Source organism: Idiotropiscis lumnitzeri, chromosome 1 (genome assembly GCF_059441095.1).
Source record: "Idiotropiscis lumnitzeri isolate Australia: NSW breed Sydney's pygmy pipehorse chromosome 1, RoL_Ilum_1.0, whole genome shotgun sequence".
Taxonomy (NCBI): domain Eukaryota; kingdom Metazoa; phylum Chordata; class Actinopteri; order Syngnathiformes; family Syngnathidae; genus Idiotropiscis; species Idiotropiscis lumnitzeri.
The window spans coordinates 20,080,829-20,103,658 of NC_142391.1; the positions used below are offsets into that span (position 1 = coordinate 20,080,829).

At 47.0% G+C, this 22,830-nt stretch overlaps 2 protein-coding genes across 3 annotated transcripts; one reads left to right on the forward strand and one right to left on the reverse strand.

Moving 5' to 3' along the window:
- Window positions 1-2,647: 2,647 nt before the first annotated feature.
- Window positions 2,648-16,752, forward strand: LOC148343578 (bromodomain-containing protein 3-like). Of its 2 annotated transcripts, none has more exons than XM_088280974.1 (12): window positions 2,648-2,819; window positions 5,431-5,707; window positions 8,243-8,354; window positions 8,429-8,566; window positions 9,292-9,442; window positions 11,118-11,284; window positions 11,452-11,853; window positions 12,822-12,950; window positions 13,957-14,163; window positions 14,250-14,482; window positions 15,307-15,617; window positions 16,509-16,752. In XM_088280974.1, the coding sequence occupies exons 2-12, from the start codon at window positions 5,616-5,618 to the stop codon at window positions 16,625-16,627; spliced, it is 2,061 nt and encodes a 686-aa protein (XP_088137100.1). In that variant the 5' UTR covers window positions 2,648-2,819; window positions 5,431-5,615; the 3' UTR covers window positions 16,628-16,752. The 2 variants fall into 2 exon arrangements, with proteins under 2 accessions (XP_088137100.1, XP_088137179.1); XM_088281053.1 differs by having other exon boundaries at window positions 2,649-2,819; window positions 13,957-14,139.
- Window positions 16,753-16,796: 44 nt separating this feature from the next.
- Window positions 16,797-18,636, reverse strand: brd3os (BRD3 opposite strand). The gene has a single exon (XM_088281177.1). The coding sequence runs from the start codon at window positions 18,226-18,228 to the stop codon at window positions 17,920-17,922; it is 309 nt and encodes a 102-aa protein (XP_088137303.1). The 5' UTR covers window positions 18,229-18,636; the 3' UTR covers window positions 16,797-17,919.
- Between the last annotated feature and the right edge of the window lie 4,194 nt (window positions 18,637-22,830).

Genomic DNA, 22,830 nt, shown 5'->3' on the forward strand with positions numbered 1-22,830 from the left:
ATACTTGCTGCCCCTGGGTTCCATCTTACGAAAACGTGGCATTTCTTTCCATTGCTATGCAGATGGCAGTCAGTTCTATGTCCCGCTGAGCAAAAAAGACGCTTTCTCCTTGAGACCACTTCTGTCCTGTCTAGAGGAAAACAAAATCTCTATCACTTAATTTCTTCAATTTCAATGAATGGTGTTATGGTGTTTGGTCCCAGTGGCCCTTCTACTTTCAACACTGTTGACCTCTGACCTCGGTCTCCTGGCATCTTATCTAAAGCCAACTGTCTCACACTTGGGTTTTCAAACGGGACAGTGATTTGAAATTAGATTGGCAAATCAGAGCTGTTGGTCGATTCAGCTTCTTTCAATCTTAGGCAGCTGGCTAAGTGAAGGATTTTCTTTCCCAGCAGTTACCGCTCCAGCTGTTGTGAAATGCGCTAGATAAAGTTGTATTGTTTTGTATTGTCTTCCTTCTTCTTAATCTTCTTCGTCTCCTTCTTTCTTCATCTCCACGAAGATGCCCAATGCAAGTAAGTACGCACAGTTGGTAGTGGCGCTTTTGACGCGTTCTGAGGCAATTTTAGCAAGTAGGTTCATCACAATCACGTATGAGGGTTGATTCATGGGCCGGACTAAAATCTACATCCGGCCTTGCTTAGTCGAGCCCCTTTTTTAAAATTTGTCGCTCTGTGCCCCAAGAATGGGTATCCGGCCGGGCCGGAGTGCCAGACCGTTCCGCCCCAGGGACGGACTGCCCAGCTCTGGTTGTAGTTTTGGGACATTTAGCTACGCTACAGTTTGTTAATTGTCAGGAAGTAGCCTGGCATGAATGTTTCCCCGGCAGTAGCCGCCGCGGCGGTGGTGTTAAAGCTAACAGCGCTGCTCAAGGCAGCAATTAGCATGAGGCCGCTAAACAGACGACATTAGCGAAACAAAGTCATCTTCTCACCGTCCAGACGTGGCTGCGTGCCTTTGAGTACGCTTGGAGTATCGCTTGCAGCCAATTCATGAAGCAGTCAGCGTCGCCGGCAATTACGGATAACACTTCATCAACCACGCCGGGAGGTCTTTTTTTAATGCTCTGCGGTGCGGCGCTGCTTTAGGAGTGTCGATATTGGAAAGTGAACTTCAGAAAAACCCGGTTGTCGTGTCTCAGTGAAATTTCAAAGTTGGACGCCCGCACGTGACCCTCGTGAGGATATGCACAACACACAATGGATGGATGGACAGACGGAAAAAATTCAGAGTACCAAAGCTCCAGCGAGGAGGCCGACTCCACAGCCGAGCGTGGCCGCACTGAACGTGGCATTCTTGGATGATTGGCGTGGCTTTGGTGGAAAAAAAAGTAAGTCAAGCTAATGCTTTTGGATTAAGATCGAATGCGCTGAGCTGGGCAGTCCTTCCTGGGGGCGGGACGGTCCGGCCCGCAGGATGCCCATTTTTGGAGCGGGAGTTGGGGGGGTGACAAATTTTTAAAAAGGGTTCAATTAACAAAGGCTGGAGGTTGATTTTTGTCCCGCCCACAAATTCGCCCTCAAGTGTGTGATGTGTTCGCGAGGCGACCAAGAATTCATCTCAACCTCCTCCACGAAAAAAAATTGCCTTCGAACGCGTCAAAATCACCGCTAATAAATGTGTGTACTTACTTGCATTGAACATGTTCGTGGAGAAGAAGAAAGAAGAAAAAGGAGACATAGAAGAAGAAGAATGAGATGAAGAAGGAGACGAATATATGCATAATAAGGAAAGCGCATTTGAATAGTAAATTAGCCCGCTAATGAACTTTAAATAAACCTCTGCTGTTAGCATCTCTCCCGCGGCAGCGTCATGCATGCATGCTTCTTTTTTTTTTTTTTTTTAGTTACTCGTTTCAATACCAAAGTGTTGTTTAACAAAGTCACTGGATGGATTCAGAAGTAAAATGTGCTTTGGCTTTGGGAATGATCTAGAATTTCAAATATTTAGTTCTGAATTCCTTAATAGGAAATAATTGGAAGCAAGAGTTTGTATAGAGTTGGAGTGGGTGGTATTGTTCAATAATCTTTTTATTTCTTTGTCTGGAATCCTCATCAAAATACATTTTTTTAAAAGTTTTTTTTTTAAATTGACAAAATACAATATAACAAGCAGGTAATCCAATTAACTCCATTTACATATGAACACATCAATAGAACACAAGTGAGGTATATAATAAAATAAAAAAAACTACAATATAAATTACTACAAACTTGTCCTCTTTCAAAACAAGGACATCTGTGACATTTCTGAAAGTATATTGATTATTGATCATCATTTTTCATTTGTTACCAGATTAAGAGATTTAAAATAATTATCTACCTAAATCAAAACAAATTTTAAAAATGGGTTGGATTTTAAAAATTTACATTTATGGATGTGAAACTTTTCTAAAAAGACAAACAAATGAACATTTCTTGACAAGTCAAACACGGCAGCCGTCACTAGTCGACGTCACAGCGCAGCGCATTGCACGCTAGGAAATTGAGTTCGCCCCCCGAGCGCCAAACTAAATTGTCAGCCAATCCCAGCAGTTCGGTGTGCCCTTCCACCAATCACAGCACTCCACAAATTTCCCTTGGTTGTCCAATCACAAATGCCTAAAAGCGTGAAGGGCGCCTGGCCCAATGACGACGCCACGACTCGGCGGCCAGCCAATCGGGACACAACAACAGCGATGACGCGCCTAGTCACTACGGCTGCGCGTAGAACAGACAGCTGATAACTCATCTATTATGCTACTTGGCTAAATCCAAATCATCCCGGAAAAGTGAGCGGAGGCCGCCGTTGGACTCGCTGGAGGAGCCAAGACCAAAGTAAGCACGTCGGCGTGCAACTTGGCGGCGTGCTCGGGAGCCCGCTCGGCCGCAAAGTGTCGCTGCACGTCGGGAGGAGGCTGCCTGGCCGCTCGGCGCCTTCAGACAAAGCTCAGCTAACATGCTAACGTGCTAAGCTAACATGCTAACGTGCGAGCGAGCAAGCCAGTTTCCATGTTGCTTTTTGCGTTCACGACCATCTCCATCCCACGAGCCGTCCTCCGTCTACGAGGCGTCTGTCGACCCGTTCTCGCTTCGCCGAGTGGCAGTGACGTGACGAACGTTGTGTAGTTAGCTAGCTAGCTCGTATAGCCGCTCTTGTGCGTCGGCTTGCCCGCCATCTTTTTGCTGCCAGCCAGCCAGCGAGCCAACCAACCAGCGAGCGAGCGTCGCGCTGGGCTGTGAGAAAATGGCCAAGCCCGCGAGCGACTTTCATCGTGGGGCCACGTTTGCGCCCACGTCGGCCGACAAAAAAAGGCTTCGTGTTCGCCGGCCAGTTGGGCTAGTTGCGGGGATTTGCCCCACAAGCCGCCACTGTCGGCCGTTAGCTTGTGCGTTAGCCGCCGCCGTAAGCATCTGCAAGCCGCCAAGGCAGGCGAGTTCACTTTTGCTTTGGCTTTTGTTTTATTTTTGTTCTTTTGTTTTTTGTATTGCGCATGCTTCGATGCACTCGTCGGACGCTTGAACAACTTTGCGCGAGTATGCAGCTTGCAAACAGTCGTGAAGATGCTGTCAAAGGCAACATTTGCTTTGCTTTTCTTCAGATCCATTTGTACAATCTTGCAAAAAAATATACAGCCGTTGCATGATTACGTGAAAGTCAAGTTTTGCGAGCAGAATGCAAGTTTAAACTGCTGTCTACGAAAGTGTATTTCTGCCTCACCTGAAAAAAAAGTTCGATGTCACCTTTTAATGAGAGAAATGTCAACTTAGGACGTCATACATGACGCATTTCAGCATGCCAAATTTCATTTTTGACCGTGGTCAATCTCATGCTCTAATGTGATACATTGTCCGATGTAGTTTGACATGTGCAATCCCTTTGGAGGAGTTATGTGTGTCCACTTTTGAAATCTGCAATTTTTGCAATTCAATTCATTATGGAACAGAAAAAAAGATTCTAGACCAAAAGGAATTGTTTTGTCCTGCCCAATGCAGAAGTCATGTTTAGACTTATGTTCAAATGTGAAACGTAACATGTTACATGATATTGAATTTGTGTTTTTTCTTTTGAGAAAAAGAATTTTGAAGATGTGACGATGGCTTCAAAAGAAAAACAATTTTGGGGTGTCGGGCCTTTTTGTGAAACGTTTTGTCTTTTTTACCTGCAGAAATGTGGCTCAGTTTGTTTCAGTTTGTTTCTCAGGGAAGCCCGTCACTGATTGGCTGACAAGTTTCAGTTCAAAGTATCCACCAATAAGATCGCAGCGAATGAAATTCCGACATATTCTTGCAAGCAACGCGTCAGAACGAGCGTGGTGCCCCAACAAATCGATTTCGATTTCCCAAATTGTTCCCAAACGTTTGTTAAGAAGAACCATCAAATAGCTTGCATATTAATTATTATATTCTTAATAGTGACTTTTGTTTGGGGGGAGGGTGAATGTATTCCCGTATTTTCGCAAGAGTACCGCAAAGATGGCGACCACTTGTCACATCGCCACCAGGTATTGGTACCAGACCTTATTTAAATGCATCGGGTACCGGCAAAGGGTGCCCATACCACCGGAAAAGATAACCGGCGTTGAGTAAGTTGTTTTTGTGTTTTTGCTCGTTGTCGAGTACACCTGGAAGAAAGATGCACTTTTTGTCGTTCAGGTGCGATCACTGCCTTGTGCTTTGCGCGTCAGGTCGTAATGACGCATCGAGGTCCAAGTTTCAACTTGACTGATGGCCGCCGTCCTTGGGCCTCAAAAAAATCTTCCAGAAATAATACATGAATTCATGGAGGATGATTTCGTATTGACTGTGTTTGAAATCATCTCTAATTCAACTTGGAGATGGAAAATAAAAATGGTCGTCGATTAATCGGGGGCGAAATGTCGATTAATTGATTGTCAAAATAATCCTTAATTGTGTAGCGTCCCTTTTTAACTTGAAATTGCCCAAAAACTAAAACTTCCTCGCTGCAAATGTTCTCCAATTTTATTATTTTGTGTGTCCCTCCCCCATCAGAAGAAACCTATGCCCCCCCCAAAAAAAAGTAATGTAAACATCTGCTTGAATTTTGGAAAACAAACTACAACATTTTTTGGATGTTCGCACCGCTGTTACGGACCAAATCAGGCACTAAATCGTCATCAATGCGCTACATAAAATTGTATCGTATCAATTAGTTTGTATTTTCTGCTGGGTCAGTTTGTAATTGCGACAGTTTTATAAATGGGGAGCATTTAAAATGTTTTTTGGGGGGTTAACTAAATCATCGATTAATTGAAAAAAGATTGGATGGTTCATAGTCTTAAATTATCCGTGCGTTGCAAGCCCTAACATTTCAATACGTCATGTTTTAGGTGATATGTGGACAATTTGAAGTCCAGCAAGGTTTCAAAATGATTGGAGATGTGTGGATGCTGCAATTGACTTACGTGGGACTTTGTGCGTTTGTCAGGTCGTACGATGGGAGTTTGTCTCCTGGAGGGAAACGTCCAGCTGGTGGAGCAACGAAACTGACACGCACGCACACACGCGCGCGCTCCCCCCCTTCGTAGCGCAGAGGGCCTTTTCCCAATTTCCCCCCCGCAAGGTCAGCCTCTCCATCCCCTCGCCGCATTAGCGCGTCGCTGCCGGGCCACCATGTCGGACGCCCCTGAGGCCGCCCCCCCGAGCCCCCCCACCCTCACCAACCCGCTGCCGCCAGAGGTCACCAACCCCACCAAGCCCGGCAGGTAAGCTGCCACAAACGTCAAACTTGAATTGCTCACGAAAGGATGCTTCCATAACTCCAAGTTATCTAGCGATGCCTGTTGCTAGCATTAGCGGCTACGACCTAGTAGCTTAGCGAGTGCCCCACGTGGACGGGTGAGAGCTTCTTTTCAAAGGTGTTGTCGATATGGGACTCCTTCCACCGAAAAGCTTCCGCCGCGTGTCATCTGGAAACATTCAAGTTGACCCACAGTCTGCTCATAGTCATGCTTGTTCAGTGGAATTTCAAGATCAATTTGCAGAATTGTCGTGATTATTTTCCTTAGATGAGACCCGATCCAGTGCTTTTGTGAAGCCAATTGACTTGAAGGACTGTGTTGAGTGTGTGGCTTCAAGGGGCGTGGCCTTCGAGTGTCATCAACAGTCGCTCGCATTAGTCTGCCTGTGAGTGTGTGGGCGTGAGCGGTGGCCCACAGCAGCACCTTGTCGCTGTCAGTTAGGGCCTGTATCATCGCAAAACGCCTCCCAAGGTTTGTTATGCTCACACGTCTTGGCGGCCATGACAACGCATTCGTTGCAAACGCGTTCGGAAATCACATTTTGCCTTTTTGGGGGGGATTTCCATGTGACAACTTGGGAAAAAAAATCTCTATGAGTCTTGAGTGTAGTGTATGTGCACGGCAAGACGAGAATGTTTTGGGAAAAACGATAACTCACTAAAACGAACAACAATTGTGGAGAATATCTCCTTTGTTTTTGTCTTTTTGGGATCATGTTAAATGTAAAAGAGGGCGCTGCGGTATTTACAATAGTTGCACAGACGTACGGCACCTTGTTGTAAGTGACGTGACGCGTTGACAATGAGGTCTCGCGGGTAGAAAACAAAAATAAAACAAAACAGCATGACGGCGAATGTTGGGGAAAAAAGGCTTTTGGGATTATTTTAATTCCGTCTCGGACAATAGAAAGTGCATTGTCATGGAGACGGGTCCCACGTACACCATACTGCAATCTCTCTCTCTCTCTCTCTCTCCAAGTTAAAAACATTTTCAAATGTTATCTTTTTTGGGAGTTTTTAATGAGCACTACTTGTTACTTCCAATAAAATTGCACCTGACAAATACGCCACATTATGAAAAACTAAAATAAATAAAAACTAACAAATCTATACTGAAAACTAATTAAAAGTAACTGAATTAGAAAATAAAAAGTCAAAACTCAAATGAAGTGAAAAATCCAAAGCGATAACCATGTAGCACACGCGTTTTTTGTTTGGGTGCGTATTCTACACGGGTGAGTTTTGTTTATGTGGCACGCTCACGACACGTGTGTGCGCATGCGTGCGTGTCCAGGCTGCTCAATTAATTGAAATGTAATCGTGAACTCAATGACGGCTTCACTCGATCTTCAAAAACATTCTCATGGACGAGAAGAGATCGTGTGGAACGGCATGTCGCATTTCCAAGTTGCCGATGTTGTGAACGTACCCTGAATGCACTGCGTTGGAACAGTTTGATGTCTCCCCAAATGGACTTGACTGTCACACGAAACAACCCTGACAAAGAAACGTCCACGTCGTGCGCTTCCATCTTGCTTTTATTTCCTCCTTACACACATTTTATAAAAACGGGATCTTTAAAAAAAAAAAAAAAAAAAAATCACAGGCGCTCATGCTAAAGATCCCATTGAGGTGCTGAAGGAGAACTTTGCATCAACTTGAGGGAGTGATGTTCCCTCAAATAACACAGATACCCACACAAGCACTGTGGGAACTCACACACACTCACACACACACACACACACAGCCAATGTAACAATTTGCTTCCCAATCTATGAAAATGAGTTCTATTAATAGCACTCCAGCTGCAACTTAATTTCCTCTTCTTATCTCATTGCGTACTTGGTACATGCATGGCAGCACACTGCCCCCAAGAGGCCAAACTGTGCACAGCTGAGACGGCCACAATTTATTTTCACGTGTATTTTGTTTTAGTTATTTTAATTGCGATAATTGTAAAATGTCTGTGGTTGACTCCACTAATTTGTTTTCTGCTAATTCTTTCAAGTGAAGTTTTCAAGCATTCAAAGAACTTTAATCATCGTACCAACACGCCTTTCTGCACAAAAATAGGATCATCGATGTGACAGGTTAACGCGGGACGTCCCAATATTTGTGAAAATACGACAAAATAAGATCAAAGGAGATCTCGGTTTGAAAGTTGCGCTATCGCAGAATGAAAACATTTCACATGATCAGGACTTGAACGTGCACAGATGAAAAGCAACAAATCATCGGTTTTGCTTTGCGATCCAAATAATCATTGTCCTTAATGGTCCAGTGTTTGTGTGCGTGTCACTAATCATCTGACATAGCGTATGCGTGTTGTCACCCAGAAGAGCAGATGTGCGTGTGTGTGCGCGCGCGCGCGTGTCAGCTGACATTTTGTTTTGTCACCAGGGAGACCAATCCGCTTCCTGGTTAGTGTTATTGTTGATCATGTGTGTGTGTGAAGGAACAGCACTGATGTGCGCGTGTGTGTGTGCATGTGCGCGAGCAGGAAGACAAACCAGCTGCAGTACATGCAGAACGTGGTGGTGAAGACGCTGTGGAAGCATCAGTTTGCGTGGCCGTTCTACCAGCCTGTGGACGCCATCAAGCTGTGCCTGGCTGTGAGTGTGGAGGGCGGGAGGGTACCAAGGCCAGGCCGGGCCTAAGCGTGTGCGTGTGTTGTGCGTGCATGCAGGACTACCACAAGGTGATCAAGAACCCGATGGACATGGGCACCATCAAGAAGCGTCTGGAGAACAACTACTACTGGAGCGCAAGTGAAGCTATGCAGGACTTCAACACCATGTTCACCAACTGCTACATCTACAACAAGGTGGGCGAGCACAGCCGCGGGCAAAAATGTTCTCCAGCCTCCTCCTTGTCAAACATGCAAAGAATTTGTCTGCAGCAGTATTGAAGGAATTAACAAAGACGTGACGTTGAAATATAAATAAGCTGGGGACTTGACCCTTTTTTTTTTTGATCAGTCCTCTTCCACTGATCCATCAAAGTCCTCGTCTTCTGTAACCGAAATGAACAGCTAGGCAAGTTCTCCATCAATCATGGCAGTTTCTCATCCATCGCACGTGAACAGCAGTGCAAGCAGACACATTAGCGTCAAAAGTCACCTAATCACACAATGCCGATGTAGGCAAAACCCTTTCTCACCGCACTTTGTACAGTCACGGTGTTACGTCAAAACCAAAACTATCAGCCCACATCAACTGAACAGCTTACTAGCAAACAACGAAAGAACTGCAAAAAAAGAAATGCAATGAACACAAAACATGTACCAAGTGCTGCAAAGCATTCTGGGTGTGCTTCAGCCTCAGCCAATCAGATGGCTGCATTGAGAGCCGTCTGATCTCTATCATTCTAAATGTCAGTCTTGCATTCTTTTGCCTTCTTTAGCCTGATGCATTTGCTCAACTTCCAATGCATTGGAAGGCACTTGCAAGTCTTTGCATTTGAGATCTACTGTATCGCTGGTGACAGGCAGCGATACAGTAGATCTCAAATTATATTGTATGACACTGACGTTTGGGTATGTGTGCGTAGCCTACAGACGACATTGTGCTGATGGCGCAGGCGCTGGAGAAGATCTTCCTCCAGAAGGTGGCGCAGATGCCTCAGGAGGAAGTGGCACTGCTGCCGCCTGCCCCCAAAGGCAAGAACAAGAACAAACAGCTTCCTGCTGCTGCCACCACAGGTACGCCGAATGTTTTGGATCATAAATACTTCGGTGTGACCAGAATGACTAAATGTTGCTGCTATGGCTTTAGATCAGGTGCGGTTTTGTACAGCGCCAGGGGGCAAAAAAAGTCGACCAACTCGGTTGTGTCGACTACAAAAATTAATCAAAACAAAAATGCATGCCCCGATGTTTGGCCCCTTTGGTGTTTGCGCACAAAGATTTGTTGCTGACAGATGCAAACGTACGATAAGCTCACGGCAACATGGGGATTTCCTTCTTAGCTATGCGGATGACAGTCAGCTGAGCAAAAAAGACACTTTCTCCTTGAGACCACTTCTGTCCTGTCTAGAGGAAATTAAAAACCTGGATCCAGCCTCAACATTTCACCCTTATTCATAAAAACCGTCGGGCCCCGCCCCGACCCTGTTCCGCCCCCCCGGGAAAAAAAATGTGTCTGTGCATGACGCCGCCGCGGGAGAGATGCTAACGGCTAGCTGGCTAATGTAATATTCAAATCTTCTTACCTTGTTATGGGCTTTTTGGTCTCCTTCTTCTTCTTTCTTCTTCTCCATGAACGCGCCCAATGCCAGTAAGTACGCACTTTTGCACTTTAGCTGCGTTCGGAGGCGACTTTTGTCGTTTGCCCATTTGGCCGAGTGGGTTGAGATGTACTTTTGGACGCCTCGGGACCATATCACATGGCCGGACAAAAATCTGTTATTCGAACCCTTTTTTAAAATTCGTCACCCCACAACCCCTGACCCTCACCCCAATAATGGACATCCGGCCGGGTCAGACCCTTCCACCCCCGGGACGGGACGGACTACCCAGCTCTGGACGTTACGTGTGTGAATTTTTTTTTTTCAGTCCTCGCGTCCACAGAGGACTGGAAGCTTACTAAATAATTCTAAGAAGAATCGTTTGTGACGACCCTAGTTTTGTTGAGCTGCAGTTGTTATAGACACAAAACAAAACAATTCCAAAAAATTGCAATTTGTAAACAAAAGAATATAAAAACAGCAGAGCGCTTCCAACCAGAATGATAACGAACTAAAAGACCAGCTGACGTTGACCAGGCAAATTTGGTGGAATTATTATGAAAATGGCTTGTGCCTTCATCTCCGATGATTTTTGCTGGTGAATTTTTGGCTTTGACTTACAAATTTTTATGACCCCCGTACGGAAGAAGCAAGGTGGAACTGTCGTCAGTCTTTTTACTTGACATTTTGGTGGCGTGGTCCATTTGCCTGACTTGTGTGCGGGCAGCGTGGGATCGATTCCCACTCGGTGACGGTATCGATGTCTGCACTGTGATTGGCTGGCGACCTGTTCTGGATGTGGTGCGCCTTTCGCCCGTAGTCAGCTGGGATAGGCTCCAGCACCCTCCCCGCGACCCTCGACAGGATAAGTGATGTAGATAATGACATGACATACTTAGTGTGATATTTTTATTTATTTATTTTTATTTATTTTTTTTTTTAAATCTCGCACTCAGGAGGTATTGTAGAAACAATAGTTAAAGAAAAAATGAATAAGAACAAGCTCAATTTAAAAAAAGTGTTAATAATGTATGATGAATCAAGTATATAGTGACTTGAGCTTCCAAGAGTACTCGAGTATACTCAGCTGGAGTCCTTACGCGATTGGAGTAGTGGACTACTAACTGTGGTTGTTGTTGTTTGCATGTCAGTGAGTCAGCAGGCAGAGTCTTCGGCATCGCCGCCCTCCTCCTACCCCTCCCCCTCCCAGACAGCTGTCATTTTGAGCACGCCCACAAATGTCCAGGCCACGCCTCCCGTGCCCGCGCCGCCACAGCCGCCGGCCACCATGATGCCGTCTGCGCAGCCCGTCGTCAAGGTAAGCGCCTGCCCCCGTGAGGCAATTGGGCGCACGTGACATGCCCGCACGCCGTGAGGCAAAACTCAATGGCGGGTCTGTTTTCGGAACTCGGCAAATCTGTGGCTGAATTTGAGCCAGCAAAATCCCTCCGTCACATCTAAGAATCCTGTTTGGTGTGCCAATAGAAGAAGGGCGTGAAGAGGAAAGCCGACACCACCACGCCCACCACGTCGGCCATCTCGGCGGGCCGGGCCGACTCGCCCACCGCGCAGGATGTCAAACCTGCCAAGCTGGCCTCCGCCCGCCGGGAGGCCGCCGCTCGTCCCGCCAAAGCGCGGCGGGAGACGGGCGAGGAGCCGGCGGCCGGCGACGTGGGCGGCGGAGGCGGCGTGGCCGTCGGCAGCGGCCGCAAGGGGGGGAAGCTGGGAGAGCAGATGAAACACTGCGACGCCATCTTGAAGGAGATGCTGTCCAAAAAGCACGCCGCCTACGCCTGGCCCTTCTACAAGCCCGTTGACGCCGAGGCGCTCGAGCTGCACGACTACCACGACATCATCAAGCACCCCATGGACCTCAGCACCGTCAGGGTAAACCCTGCCCGCCGCCTCCAAAAAATGTCCATCGTGACCGACGTTTAAATCCCTCTTCTCCAAAAATGTACATTAGAAGCAATAGGAAAAGAAAACATAACAACACATAATCCTCAATCTTTTCAAACAAACAAAACGTGTTGAAGTCACCTTGAGAGCAACAGTTTGAACTGTGAATTTGTCTGTTCTTTTCTATTATTTTTTTGCGAGCCCGCTCGCAGAGCAATGGTGGCCCTCTTCGCACGCTTTCGTAACCTCACATTGTCCCAATTTGCCACATTTCAGCCTCAACAGGAAATGCGGTCATCCACCTTGATCGCTGACCACCATTTTCGGGGGAGAAAAATAAAAAAAAGAAACGAAAAAAGACGGTCGACCAAAACTGAATCAATCAATTTGTGTATTTTCCAAACGTCATGTCCAATTTTTCAATAAAGGAATGCAAATTAAAATTTTTATTAAAACAGTGGAAAGAAAATGACTGTTTTGATGTTGACGTTGGTCGCTTTTATATTTACCATCACTGCACATTTAATTTAATTGAAAACCTCTTCAGAAGGCTTAGTCAGCTTTAAAATTTTACTCTTTTTTAAAAAAATTTATTTTCGGGTTTGATATGTTTTAGATATGTTGAAAATAATCAGAAATGTGCAAATTAGTCTAAAAAAATGCATCTTGATCAAATCGTCATTGTGAATTTATTAAAAAAAAAAAAAAAGCGTGATTTGATATTTTTTTCATATCGCTCACCACTGAGCACCAACTTTAGTTTCCTCTCTGTCTTCAAATTGGAAATAAAATCAAGTCTCAGTTCCGGCGGGGTGCAAAATGTTGTCAGTTGAGTCGAAGAACAAAAGGCTTCCCGGGTTTGCTTTGTACTTTTATTTATTTTTTTATTTTAGTCTGTCAAGTTTGTGTTGTGCTGAATGGCAGCCTGTAACACGGCGCCGCCTCTTTTGTTCCAGAAAAAGATGGACAAAGGCGAGTACTGCGACCCTCAGAGCTTCGCCACTGACGTCAGGTTAATGTTCTCCAACTGCTACAAGTACAACCCCCCCGACCACGAGGTGGTGGCCATGGCGCGCAAGCTGCAGGTACCATCGCCTTCCGCCCGCAATGCAACTTGTTCAAACGTCCGTGAGTGAGCGAGCGAGCGCGTGACGTCTCAGACGAGGAGCAATTTGCCACTTGCAGTGAACGTTTGCCGCGGGACCACATGAGTTTTCCTCAATGCGCCAAAAACGTTTGTTTGACAACACGAAGAATGAAACAATATCCAAACATCATGGTACGTTTTTAGCATGATGTGAACCTCACGACACGATAATTATCACAATATTGTGGGGAAGTTGGCGATATATTAAAAAAAAATCTCAAGGGACTTTGTAAAAACTCACAATGTCGTTTTTGTACAGTGACACAGAAATCGGCCGCTCATGTGACCAATAGGATGTCAATCAAAGGCAGGATGAAAACATAACATGCATTCTTCTAATCCATAGAAGTGGCTGAGTTGTTTAATCACTCCAACATAGTCAACTTTCAACTTGCTTGAAATTTGGTGGCGACTCAATTGATTGATTTTTACCCATCAGCAGGCCCGAGTAGAAGGTGTGGAGCGTGACCCCAAGTGGACAAAAATGCTACTGCGCCTCACTTGCATTTCGCTGCTGTTGGGCTCAAACTTGCTCAATGTCACAAATGGCCACGATTGTTCAGCGTATGTGTGCGTAACTTGACAAAGAATTGCGCAATCCAAGGTGTTGCAAGCAAACTGCAGTCTTTATTGATTGCGCAATGTTCATAGTTGAACAAACGTGACGCTTTTGGGAGGCGCGGATTGTTGCTTATATATCCATGAAGCTTTCAAATCTGGATCAGTAATACAATAACTGCTCGCTTGCTATTCGCTAGTCGGTCGGTTTAGCGCGCGGGCGCTCAGGAACGTAAATGAGGGGAGGTTCCAAACGACAGAATTTTTTTTTATTTTTTTTTTAAATGCGGCCAAAAGCCGCAAGTGGGCATTGGCATGCTTGCCCAAGTTCGTGGTAATGCCGGCTGGTAGTGGCTGTTGGGCTGATGGCCGCCGTCTCCCACCAGGACGTGTTCGAGATGCGCTTCGCCAAGATCCCGGATGAAGGCGTGGAGGCGTCGGCGCCGTCCACGACGCCATTGGTTAGTAAAAGCACGGCCTCGTCCGACAGCAGCAACAACTCCTCCTCAGACGAGTCGTCCGACTCGGAGGAGGAGCGCGCCACGCGGTTGGCTGAGCTACAGGAGCAGGTTGGTGCTGCCGGCCAATCCCAGGTCAAGAACATTCTACTTGTCGCCTCCTCGAGCTAGCGCACGTTTCGGTCCGCTCGCCGCGGACGCTAACGAGCTTTTCCCTCCAGCTCAAGGCTGTGCACGAGCAGCTGGCCGTCCTGTCGCAGGCGCCTGTCAGCAAACCCAAGAAGAAGAAGGAGAAGAAGGACAAGGACAAGAAGAAGGACAAGGCCGACAAGGTGGCCGCCAAGGCCAAGCCCGATGACGACAAGAAGCCCAAGACGGCCGTTCAGCAGCCCAAGGCGGCCAATCAGAAGAAGGCGCCGGCGCGCAAAGCCAACAGCACCGTCGCCGCCGCCAGGTGAGCTCTTTCGTTCCTTCCTTCCGCTGCCACCGCAAATCTGACAAGTGACTGAGTGCAATTGGAACAAGCGCCAAAAATTTTTTTTAAAAAATCGAGCGTCGCCCTTGAATCGGTGCCGTGGGACCAAGCTCGTGCGGAAATGGCGTGATTGCTGCGAAATATTCAAACGTCCATTTTGAGCAGTGGACTAGCTAGCCAATTACTTGTGTGTCTTTGATGTTGTTTCGCCGTTTGACTTCATCGGTGGTGCGCTCACACAAAATTCAATGTAGGAGGGCTTTGGATGCTTCGATTTGGCGTCTTGAAGCCTTGAAGGAAATATTACTCGCGGCCGTCAACAAGAATAATTGAAATTTTCTTGTTGAACGCAATGTGTCGTCTTCTCTGCCCATGTCGTATGACGAGAATCGCCAGCTGAGTCTGGACATCAAAGAAAATGTTTAGTCTAAAAATGGCTGCCAAATCTTGCCAATGTGGAATAGGAATGAAATGAAACAGCTCGGGGCGCAGCCATCTTTTGCCATGCCATGCCCGTTGCCAGGCTCAGCCGTTTTCTAAATTTGCTCATGTGACGTTTGTGAGCTGAGCCTACTCATGTCACGGCCGCCGTATTATCGGAAAGTCGCACACGCCGGCCTTGTGTCCTGCACTTATGCATGAGGTTGACTTTACAGCCAATTAAAAGGCCCATATTCAATGAAAACATAAGCCTCCTTAGAAAAATTTGTGAGATACGGGCACACATCGTCTTGGCCCTTCGGGTTCATGCGTAGTCTTTGCCTGTCAACTGGCAAAATCAAAATGTTGTTGTTGTCCCCCAGACAAGCCAAGAAGGGCATCAAGGCGGCAGGGGGAAGCTCGGCCAATGGTGACGACGGCGGCGGCGGCGAGGAGTCGTCTTCTCTGCCCATGTCGTATGACGAGAAACGCCAGCTGAGTCTGGACATCAATCGCTTACCGGGAGAGAAGCTGGGCCGCGTGGTGCACATCATCCAGTCCAGGGAACCTTCCCTGAGGGACTCCAACCCCGACGAGATCGAGATCGACTTCGAGACCCTCAAACCGTCCACGCTCCGAGAACTCGAGCGCTACGTCAAATCGTGCCTGCAGAAGAAGCAGAGAAAGCTCTTGCGTGAGTGGGAACCTGCACAGACAAACAGCACGATTGGATCCCGATCGGGGACTTTAACATTCAAGATATTTGTCTCTCCAAATGTAAATTTCCCCACTGGACGATTAATCAAAATGTAAATTTAGATTTTGCCTTCTCTCAACCTTCAAAACATTCCAATTGAAGAAAAGCGATGAATGTGCAGAACTGCGTGGTGCGTTGAGAAGTTCCCGACGCTGCGGAAGTACCCTGAATGCATCATGCTTCTTGCATGTTGCATGACAGCCTCGTCGGAGTTGACTGTAAAACTAAACATGCAACAAAAAAAAAAAAAATGTATTTAGATACAAAACATGCTTTGTTAGTGCCAATGCTAGTCATATGCTATCGATAAATTTGCATCGATTTTGAGGCGATATTTCTTCAAATAATGTAAAGACTCACCAAAAATCAAAATTGATTTTTAAACTGCTTCATATATGCCTCAATGTCAAAGAAATTAAAGTATCGAATTGCGACGCCATGTTTACCAGAACCACTCTCTCGCATTCGCACAGAAAAGCATTGTGGGTAGTGTAGTTTCATGGCTAAACCGTGTTAGCGTTACCATCAGTCCCAAAAGTGGGCACATTTCACCAAATTTGTCTTTTGCTCTTAGGAGGTGCGGCTTGTCAGAGTAGCCCTGCCCCATGCACATGGCCGTGCATCATATACTGAGAGGCATCACATAAGCTGGGGCTCATCTCGTTTCTCCATCTCAACCTCTTGCACCGTTTTGAAAAGTACTCACCAGTCTAGTTTAAAGCTAGTCAGCATGTGCCGGTTGTCATGACAACGACCGCTGCCAAAGACTCGAGACTAGCCCTTGCCATCAACGCCATGACTCATAGTTGTTTTTTCTTTTCTTTCCAGAGAAGCAAGCTGGAGGCGGGGCCTCAGGAGGCGGGGCTAGTCGTTTGAGTGGCAGCTCATCTTCCTCGTCTGACGACAGCTCCTCGACAGGAACGTCCTCTTCCTCAGACACAGACTGAACACACACACAGACACACGCACGTACTCACTCTGGACTTGTTACAGACACACACACGTATATAAATATATAAATCTATACACTCAAGTACACACACACACACACACCCTGATGTATGTAAATAAGCTGAGCTTTTTCTTTTTTTTTTTTTTTTTTTTTAATTTTTTTTTTTTTTTTTCTTTAGCATCTAGTCTTTGTTTTTGTGTTTTTTAATTTTGTTCTTTGTGGAGGAAAAGAAAAACTCAACATGTTAGCCATCAAAAGACCGAGACTAATGTACGGGGCTCATGGGGGACACACAGCGTTCATGGACGGCACAGTTTTTCCTTGACAGACGCTTCTAGCCAATGAATAGCCTTCATGACGTTGCCGCATGCCCCGCCCCTTCCACCAACACTACATGGCTCACTTCCTGTCGGGAGCCCTGCCCACCCGCCAAACACCGGTGCGAGTGGGAAACAAGTTTTTAATGGTTGAAATTTTATGTTCTTAATCTGTTTTGTTAGCACACCCGTGATGACGTCATCCACACGGTCGGGCCCCACGGCTCGCGTGCGACGGGCGGGCGGGTGGGTCTGTGCATCACGGGCAACTTTGTTTTTAGTTGCTCTACTAGTTGATTTTGTATTTTACTAAGAAAAAGGAAAAGAGTGATTTGATGTGTTTGCATGCACTCCGTCGGGCCGTACGTCAGCACTGTATAGTAGCTTCCTGTATAGTAGCTTCTCATCAAGTAGCTTCCTGTGTAGTTGCCGTGCTACACCTGTGCTACACGCCAACACACGAGAAGCCAGAAGAGAAAAAAAAAAGTCATTTGGTGTAATTACTGATGGGATCCTTATTTTCTGACTTCCTTTCTTTTCATAAATAAACACGTCAAGTGACCTTGGCCTGGCTGACTCAGCCCTCGTTGTGGCGTGCTGCAATGTGTGCAGAGCTCGGACACCTTCCAAGGACAGCCCATCATTTCAAACACGTCAGTGAATTCAATTTTGGACCGTGGGCTGGCATGTGGGCAGGGAGAGTCGCGGTCGCTGATGCACATTCGGGCGTTTATTGTACAGGACTACAAAATAGCGTCAAAAGCCTTCTGTCAGCTAACATGCACACACCCCACCCAATGATCTTGCGGGTGCCACTCCAGGCCCGCTTTACCCCGACCGTGATCAGGAACAAGTATTCGACCACGGCTCCACAATCTCGTCATTTTTGGCCCCCGAATTGCTCCAAAACTCGCTGTTGACTCCAACGGGAACGACTGCGGGCGGGAAAAGTGACGAGCCCGCCGGAGCGCTACATGAGCGCACAGACTCTGGAGCGTCCCTGTTGCTCTTCCAGGCGGCTATTGTCCGGGACCACCACGGCGCTGTTGCCGTAGCTGCTGTACCAGGCCGATTGGCTGCGGCTAAGGTAGGAGGACGGAGGCGGGGGTGCCGCCGCTGCCGCCTGCTGTTGCTGGCGCCACACCAGCAACGACGTGTCGAGGTAGCGCAGGCGGACGAACGACTCGGACAGGGCCTTGGAGGCCAGGGGGGCACGGCCGCCAAGGTCGCAGCCAGGAACCTCAGCGGCGGCGTCTAGCGCGGGCCCAGTTGACGACATGCAGATGACATCCCAACTCGAGGCTCCACGATGTTGAGGCTCGGCTCGGCTCAACTCCACGTGATGCTTCAACAGGTGGGCGGGGCCTCCGCAGCGTCCGTTACCATGGCGATGCACCTAACCGAGCTACACTTGTCTGCTGTTGCGAGATCCAAAAAGTTCACGATTAAGGTCCGTGCTTGCTGTGAGCCGCCCGGCTAATGGCTAGTGCTGGCGCAGCAGCAAGTCCAAACAAGAAGCGCGCGCTCGCTAGCTACTTAAGCGAGCTCATACGTGGTGGATTCCAAGCCGTAATGTCGATTATAATCGGACAAAATACGCAAGCAAAGAGCGATTAGTGTCTCGCCAGAAACTCAATTCGCGCCGTCCGATGCCCGTCGCGCATGCGCAGAATGTCGGCAAGCTTAGCTCGCTAACTACGGCGACCACATTAGGGCAAAACACGCAATAATACACTTGTTCAATATGTGCTACGCATTCGACATATAGGCAGAAGTACGTGCAATTCTTGCGCTCCATAAAAAAACTGTTTTAAAACTTTATTTTTGTGCAACTAACCACATCCAACTGCTCGCTATCCATCCACCCGTCTCACTTTTATTCTAAATATCCAGCAAAATTGAACAAAACACTTCTCAATGAAACGTGAAAAAATACAACACTGAGCCAACAATCACCATTTGGGGGTGATTGCACAATCCCCAAAAATAGTTCTAAGGTCTCTATCGTCATTGTAAAAAGCAATTAATTTGCTCTGAATGTTGTATCATAAAATAATTATAAGCATTGATACTATAAAAAAATCTTAATTAGTCCAACCATAATTTTTATAAAACAGAATTACAATTTGAGCACGCAAGCAACTCACGCCGAGCTGTGCATTCTAACGACAATAAAAAGAGGGGTCTATTCGGAAAATAAAAACATTCTATTTATTTGGTTTACGACTCCTCTGTCCTTCTAAAATGTTCCATTTCTATCAGCGTTTTTCGTGACCTGTTTCCGATTTTGTTTCACTAGCTGTCCTCTATTTTATGTCTCTGTACTCCAATTGGCCAATCTTCTCCCTTTTGAAACGGCCCCCAAAACATTTCATGTCGATGAGAAGGCCTACATGATATGTCGTTTGAACATCGCAATTGAGATGTGCGCATGTGCGATAGTCACATTATTATTTGCCTTTAGAACACGTAAAATGTTGTTTTCATTCATAAAAGCACCAAGCTGGAGCTAGTGCATGCTCTGCACAGCCTGTTTCGCCCCCACTGCTGTCTGCTCTGAAAACATTAACGGAATCATCCAGCCAGATCTATACCCGCCTGCAGGTTGTTGCTGCTCGGTTGAGCAGCGCATCAGCGCCAATCAGCTTTCTCGGCCACTCGTGTGTCATCCACGTGTTGGTCATTGTCTCGTCACTAAATTGTTTGTATATTAGCACGCTGCTTTGTCCGTGCATGCCAAGTTCTGTTGCTTTTCTTTGTCCATGGTCCAAGTTCTTTTTTCTCTGGGGCCTTTTTGTTTAATTTGTCACTTGTGGTCATTTTGTCTTTTGGATCACCCTTCACGGCAAAGCGTGACAGGTTTGAGCTGGACAGATTCATAATGAAGATCGGACACAGATGTGCAAATGGAAAAAAAAGTGGGCAATTTTCCTTTATCTGACCAACAGTCAAGGAAAATGATTTTCGAATCAGTAAAGCTACAGAATAGTGAGAAAAGGCAGAGAATCAAAATTACAAAATGATGACGTTGCCAAAACAAAGTAAATGCATTTAAATGATGAAGAAAGACATTAGAAAAAAATGGGGGGAGATTGTCACAAAAGCCGTTGAACAAAATCCGCGCGGAATCAAAGAATGGATGACATGGATGACAACATGGAGGAAATATTCCAATTGAGATGCGTTATGTATTGCAAAGCCTGAGACGGATGCAAACAGAGAAGAGCGTGACATTGAAAAAAGAGGCATGAAGAGGGCGTCTATTTGATTATTTGGCGTCGTTGATGAGCCAAAAGCGTTTTGTTGTATTTTATTGTGGTCAAAAGAATCCACATTGGATAACTTTGCGCAACACACCCGATGATATTTCGCTGCATGAAATGACGTGCGCGAGGTGACAGGGTCAAAAGGTCAAAAGTGTGTGTGTGTGTGGGGGGGGCGGGGGGGTCGTAAGACATGGCCGGTCAACAACCACGGTATTTTTTTTTTTTTGTGCCGAGCTGGACAGATTCATAATGAAGATCGGACACAGATGTGCAAATGGAAAAAAAAGTGGGCAATTTTCCTTTATCTGACCAACAGTCAAGGAAAATGATTTTCGAATCAGTAAAGCTACAGAATAGTGAGAAAAGGCAGAGAATCAAAATTACAAAATGATGACGTTGCCAAAACAAAGTAAATGCATTTAAATGATGAAGAAAGACATTAGAAAAAAATGGGGGGAGATTGTCACAAAAGCCGTTGAACAAAATCCGCGCGGAATCAAAGAATGGATGACATGGATGACAACATGGAGGAAATATTCCAATTGAGATGCGTTATGTATTGCAAAGCCTGAGACGGATGCAAACAGAGAAGAGCGTGACATTGAAAAAAGAGGCATGAAGAGGGCGTCTATTTGATTATTTGGCGTCGTTGATGAGCCAAAAGCGTTTTGTTGTATTTTGTTGTGGTCAAAAGAATCCACATTGGATAACTTTGCGCAACACACCCGATGATATTTCGCTGCATGAAATGACGTGCGCGAGGTGACAGGGTCAAAAGGTCAAAAGTGTGTGTGTGTGTGGGGGGGGGGCGGGGGGGTCGTAAGACATGGCCGGTCAACAACCACGGTATTTTTTTTTTTTTGTGCCGCCTTCACCAGGCGAGGGAAGAGATTGACGTGCGAGCGCGCGCTGCGGGTGCACGTCACGCGCGCAAAGCCTTCTATGCATGCCACAACAGCGACGATGATGAAGATGATGAAGATGAGTCGACTCCACTCCCCCGTGTCCCACTTTGCGATTCCACAGGCGTGCACGCGCACGGACGCACGCACGGGTGGACTGTGGCTGCGCTCGAGTGACGAGCTGCGATTGGACGTGTGTTCGCAGATGACGTCACACTCGGCCCGCGTCCACCGCCAGGTCACGTGACACGCCGAAGCGGCCTCGCGAGCGCGCTGTCCGCGCGAGGCGTGTTACCACGGCAACCGCAGCCGTCCATGCATCGTTGTCGTCAAAGACGCCAAAATGACTTGTTGAAAATGTGCACGAGGATCACTCACACGCGTTGTGTGCGTGCGTGCTATATTTTCCACCTGTTTTCGTTGTCATATGTACCTATCCCAGCTGTCTTCGGGCAGTATAGGGTACACTCTGAACAGGTTGCCAGCCAATCGCAGGGCATACATAGACAAACAACCATCCTCGCTCACACTCATAACTAGAGGCAATTTAGAGTGTTCAATTGACCTGCCATGCATGTTTTTGGAATGTGGGAGGAAACCGGAGTACCCGGAGGAAACCCACGCAGGTAGGGGGAGAACATGCAAACTCCACACAGAAAGGCCGGAGCCGGAATCGAACTCACGACCTCCTCCGTATTGTGAGGCCATCGTGCTAACCAGTCGGGCCACCGTGCCATCCACGGAGCAGTTTTCTCCAATGGTTTTGATTTCTTTCGATTTTTTAAGCAATCCTCCACGTGCTGTTTTCTGCAGCGCACAATGATCTCATTTCATTTGTTGTCATCTCAGACACGCCAACAACTCGGACGAATGTTCCGACCGTCCTTCCAGATCCTTCCAAGGATTACAAACAGTTTTGCGCAGGACTGCGAGTGTGCGTGTGCGTGTGCGAGCGTGCACGCCTGATTAACCCCCAACCAGGGGCGCGGGGAGGATCGCTCGCTCGCTGCCGCCGCGGCCACGCGCACAGCATCGTCGTGGCTGTCTCGGGAGCGCGCGCGCTCGAGCATCAAGGACAGGAGACGCGAGCATTCTCCTCCTCTTCGTCAACCGTTGGCATCTTCATCTTCATCGTCGTCGGCAAGAAGGAAAGGCGCGCGTGCTGTCACTGACGTGTTCTGTGTGCGTGTGCGCGGGGATCAACAGGACGGAGCGCGCGCACGCCCCAAAAAAAAAGAACCCCCAAAAGAGAGAGAGAGGAGAACACTGCCGAGGCGACATCTGCGAAAAGCGAAGCCAACCAAGTACCGCGCCTCAAGCCGAACCTGTCGCCAGCCCACGGACGCGCCAAGGAGACCGGAAGCAGTTGACGGATGCTTTTATTCTAAAAAGAAAATAAACGAACAGTAAGTGCTTTTATTTTGGAACTCCTGCTTTTACTTCCCTCCGTACGTGGTGACGTCATAATTCCCGTGAACACCTCTTGTTTGTGCGCGTGACGGGTAAAGCGTGTTCTTGTGAGTGTGGATGTTTAAGAATGAGTTTGTATTCAGAGAGTTGTGTGTTATTGGAAAAAGTGTGCTTGCATGCAGTGTGTTGTCTTGTGTGTTGTTTGCTGCGTGTGTTCGCCGGTGTCATCGTGTACATTTGTTTTTGTGTGCTAAGGCTTGTTGTGTGTGTGTTTTTTTTCCTTGTTTTATTGTGTGCATTCGA

What these genes read in the sequence shown, in the direction of transcription:
- LOC148343578 (XM_088280974.1), top strand. Translation starts at nt 5,616, where the DNA reads ATGTCGGACGCCCCTGAGGCCGCCCCCCCGAGCCCCCCCACCCTCACC. An exon ending in TGGACCTCAGCACCGTCAGG is followed by an intron (nt 11,854 to 12,821) that starts GTAAACCCTGCC and finishes CTTTTGTTCCAG; the next exon opens with AAAAAGATGGACAAAGGCGA. An exon ending in AGCACCGTCGCCGCCGCCAG is followed by an intron (nt 14,483 to 15,306) that starts GTGAGCTCTTTC and finishes GTTGTCCCCCAG; the next exon opens with ACAAGCCAAGAAGGGCATCA.
- brd3os (XM_088281177.1), bottom strand. Translation starts at nt 18,228, where the DNA reads ATGTCGTCAACTGGGCCCGCGCTAGACGCCGCCGCTGAGGTTCCTGGC.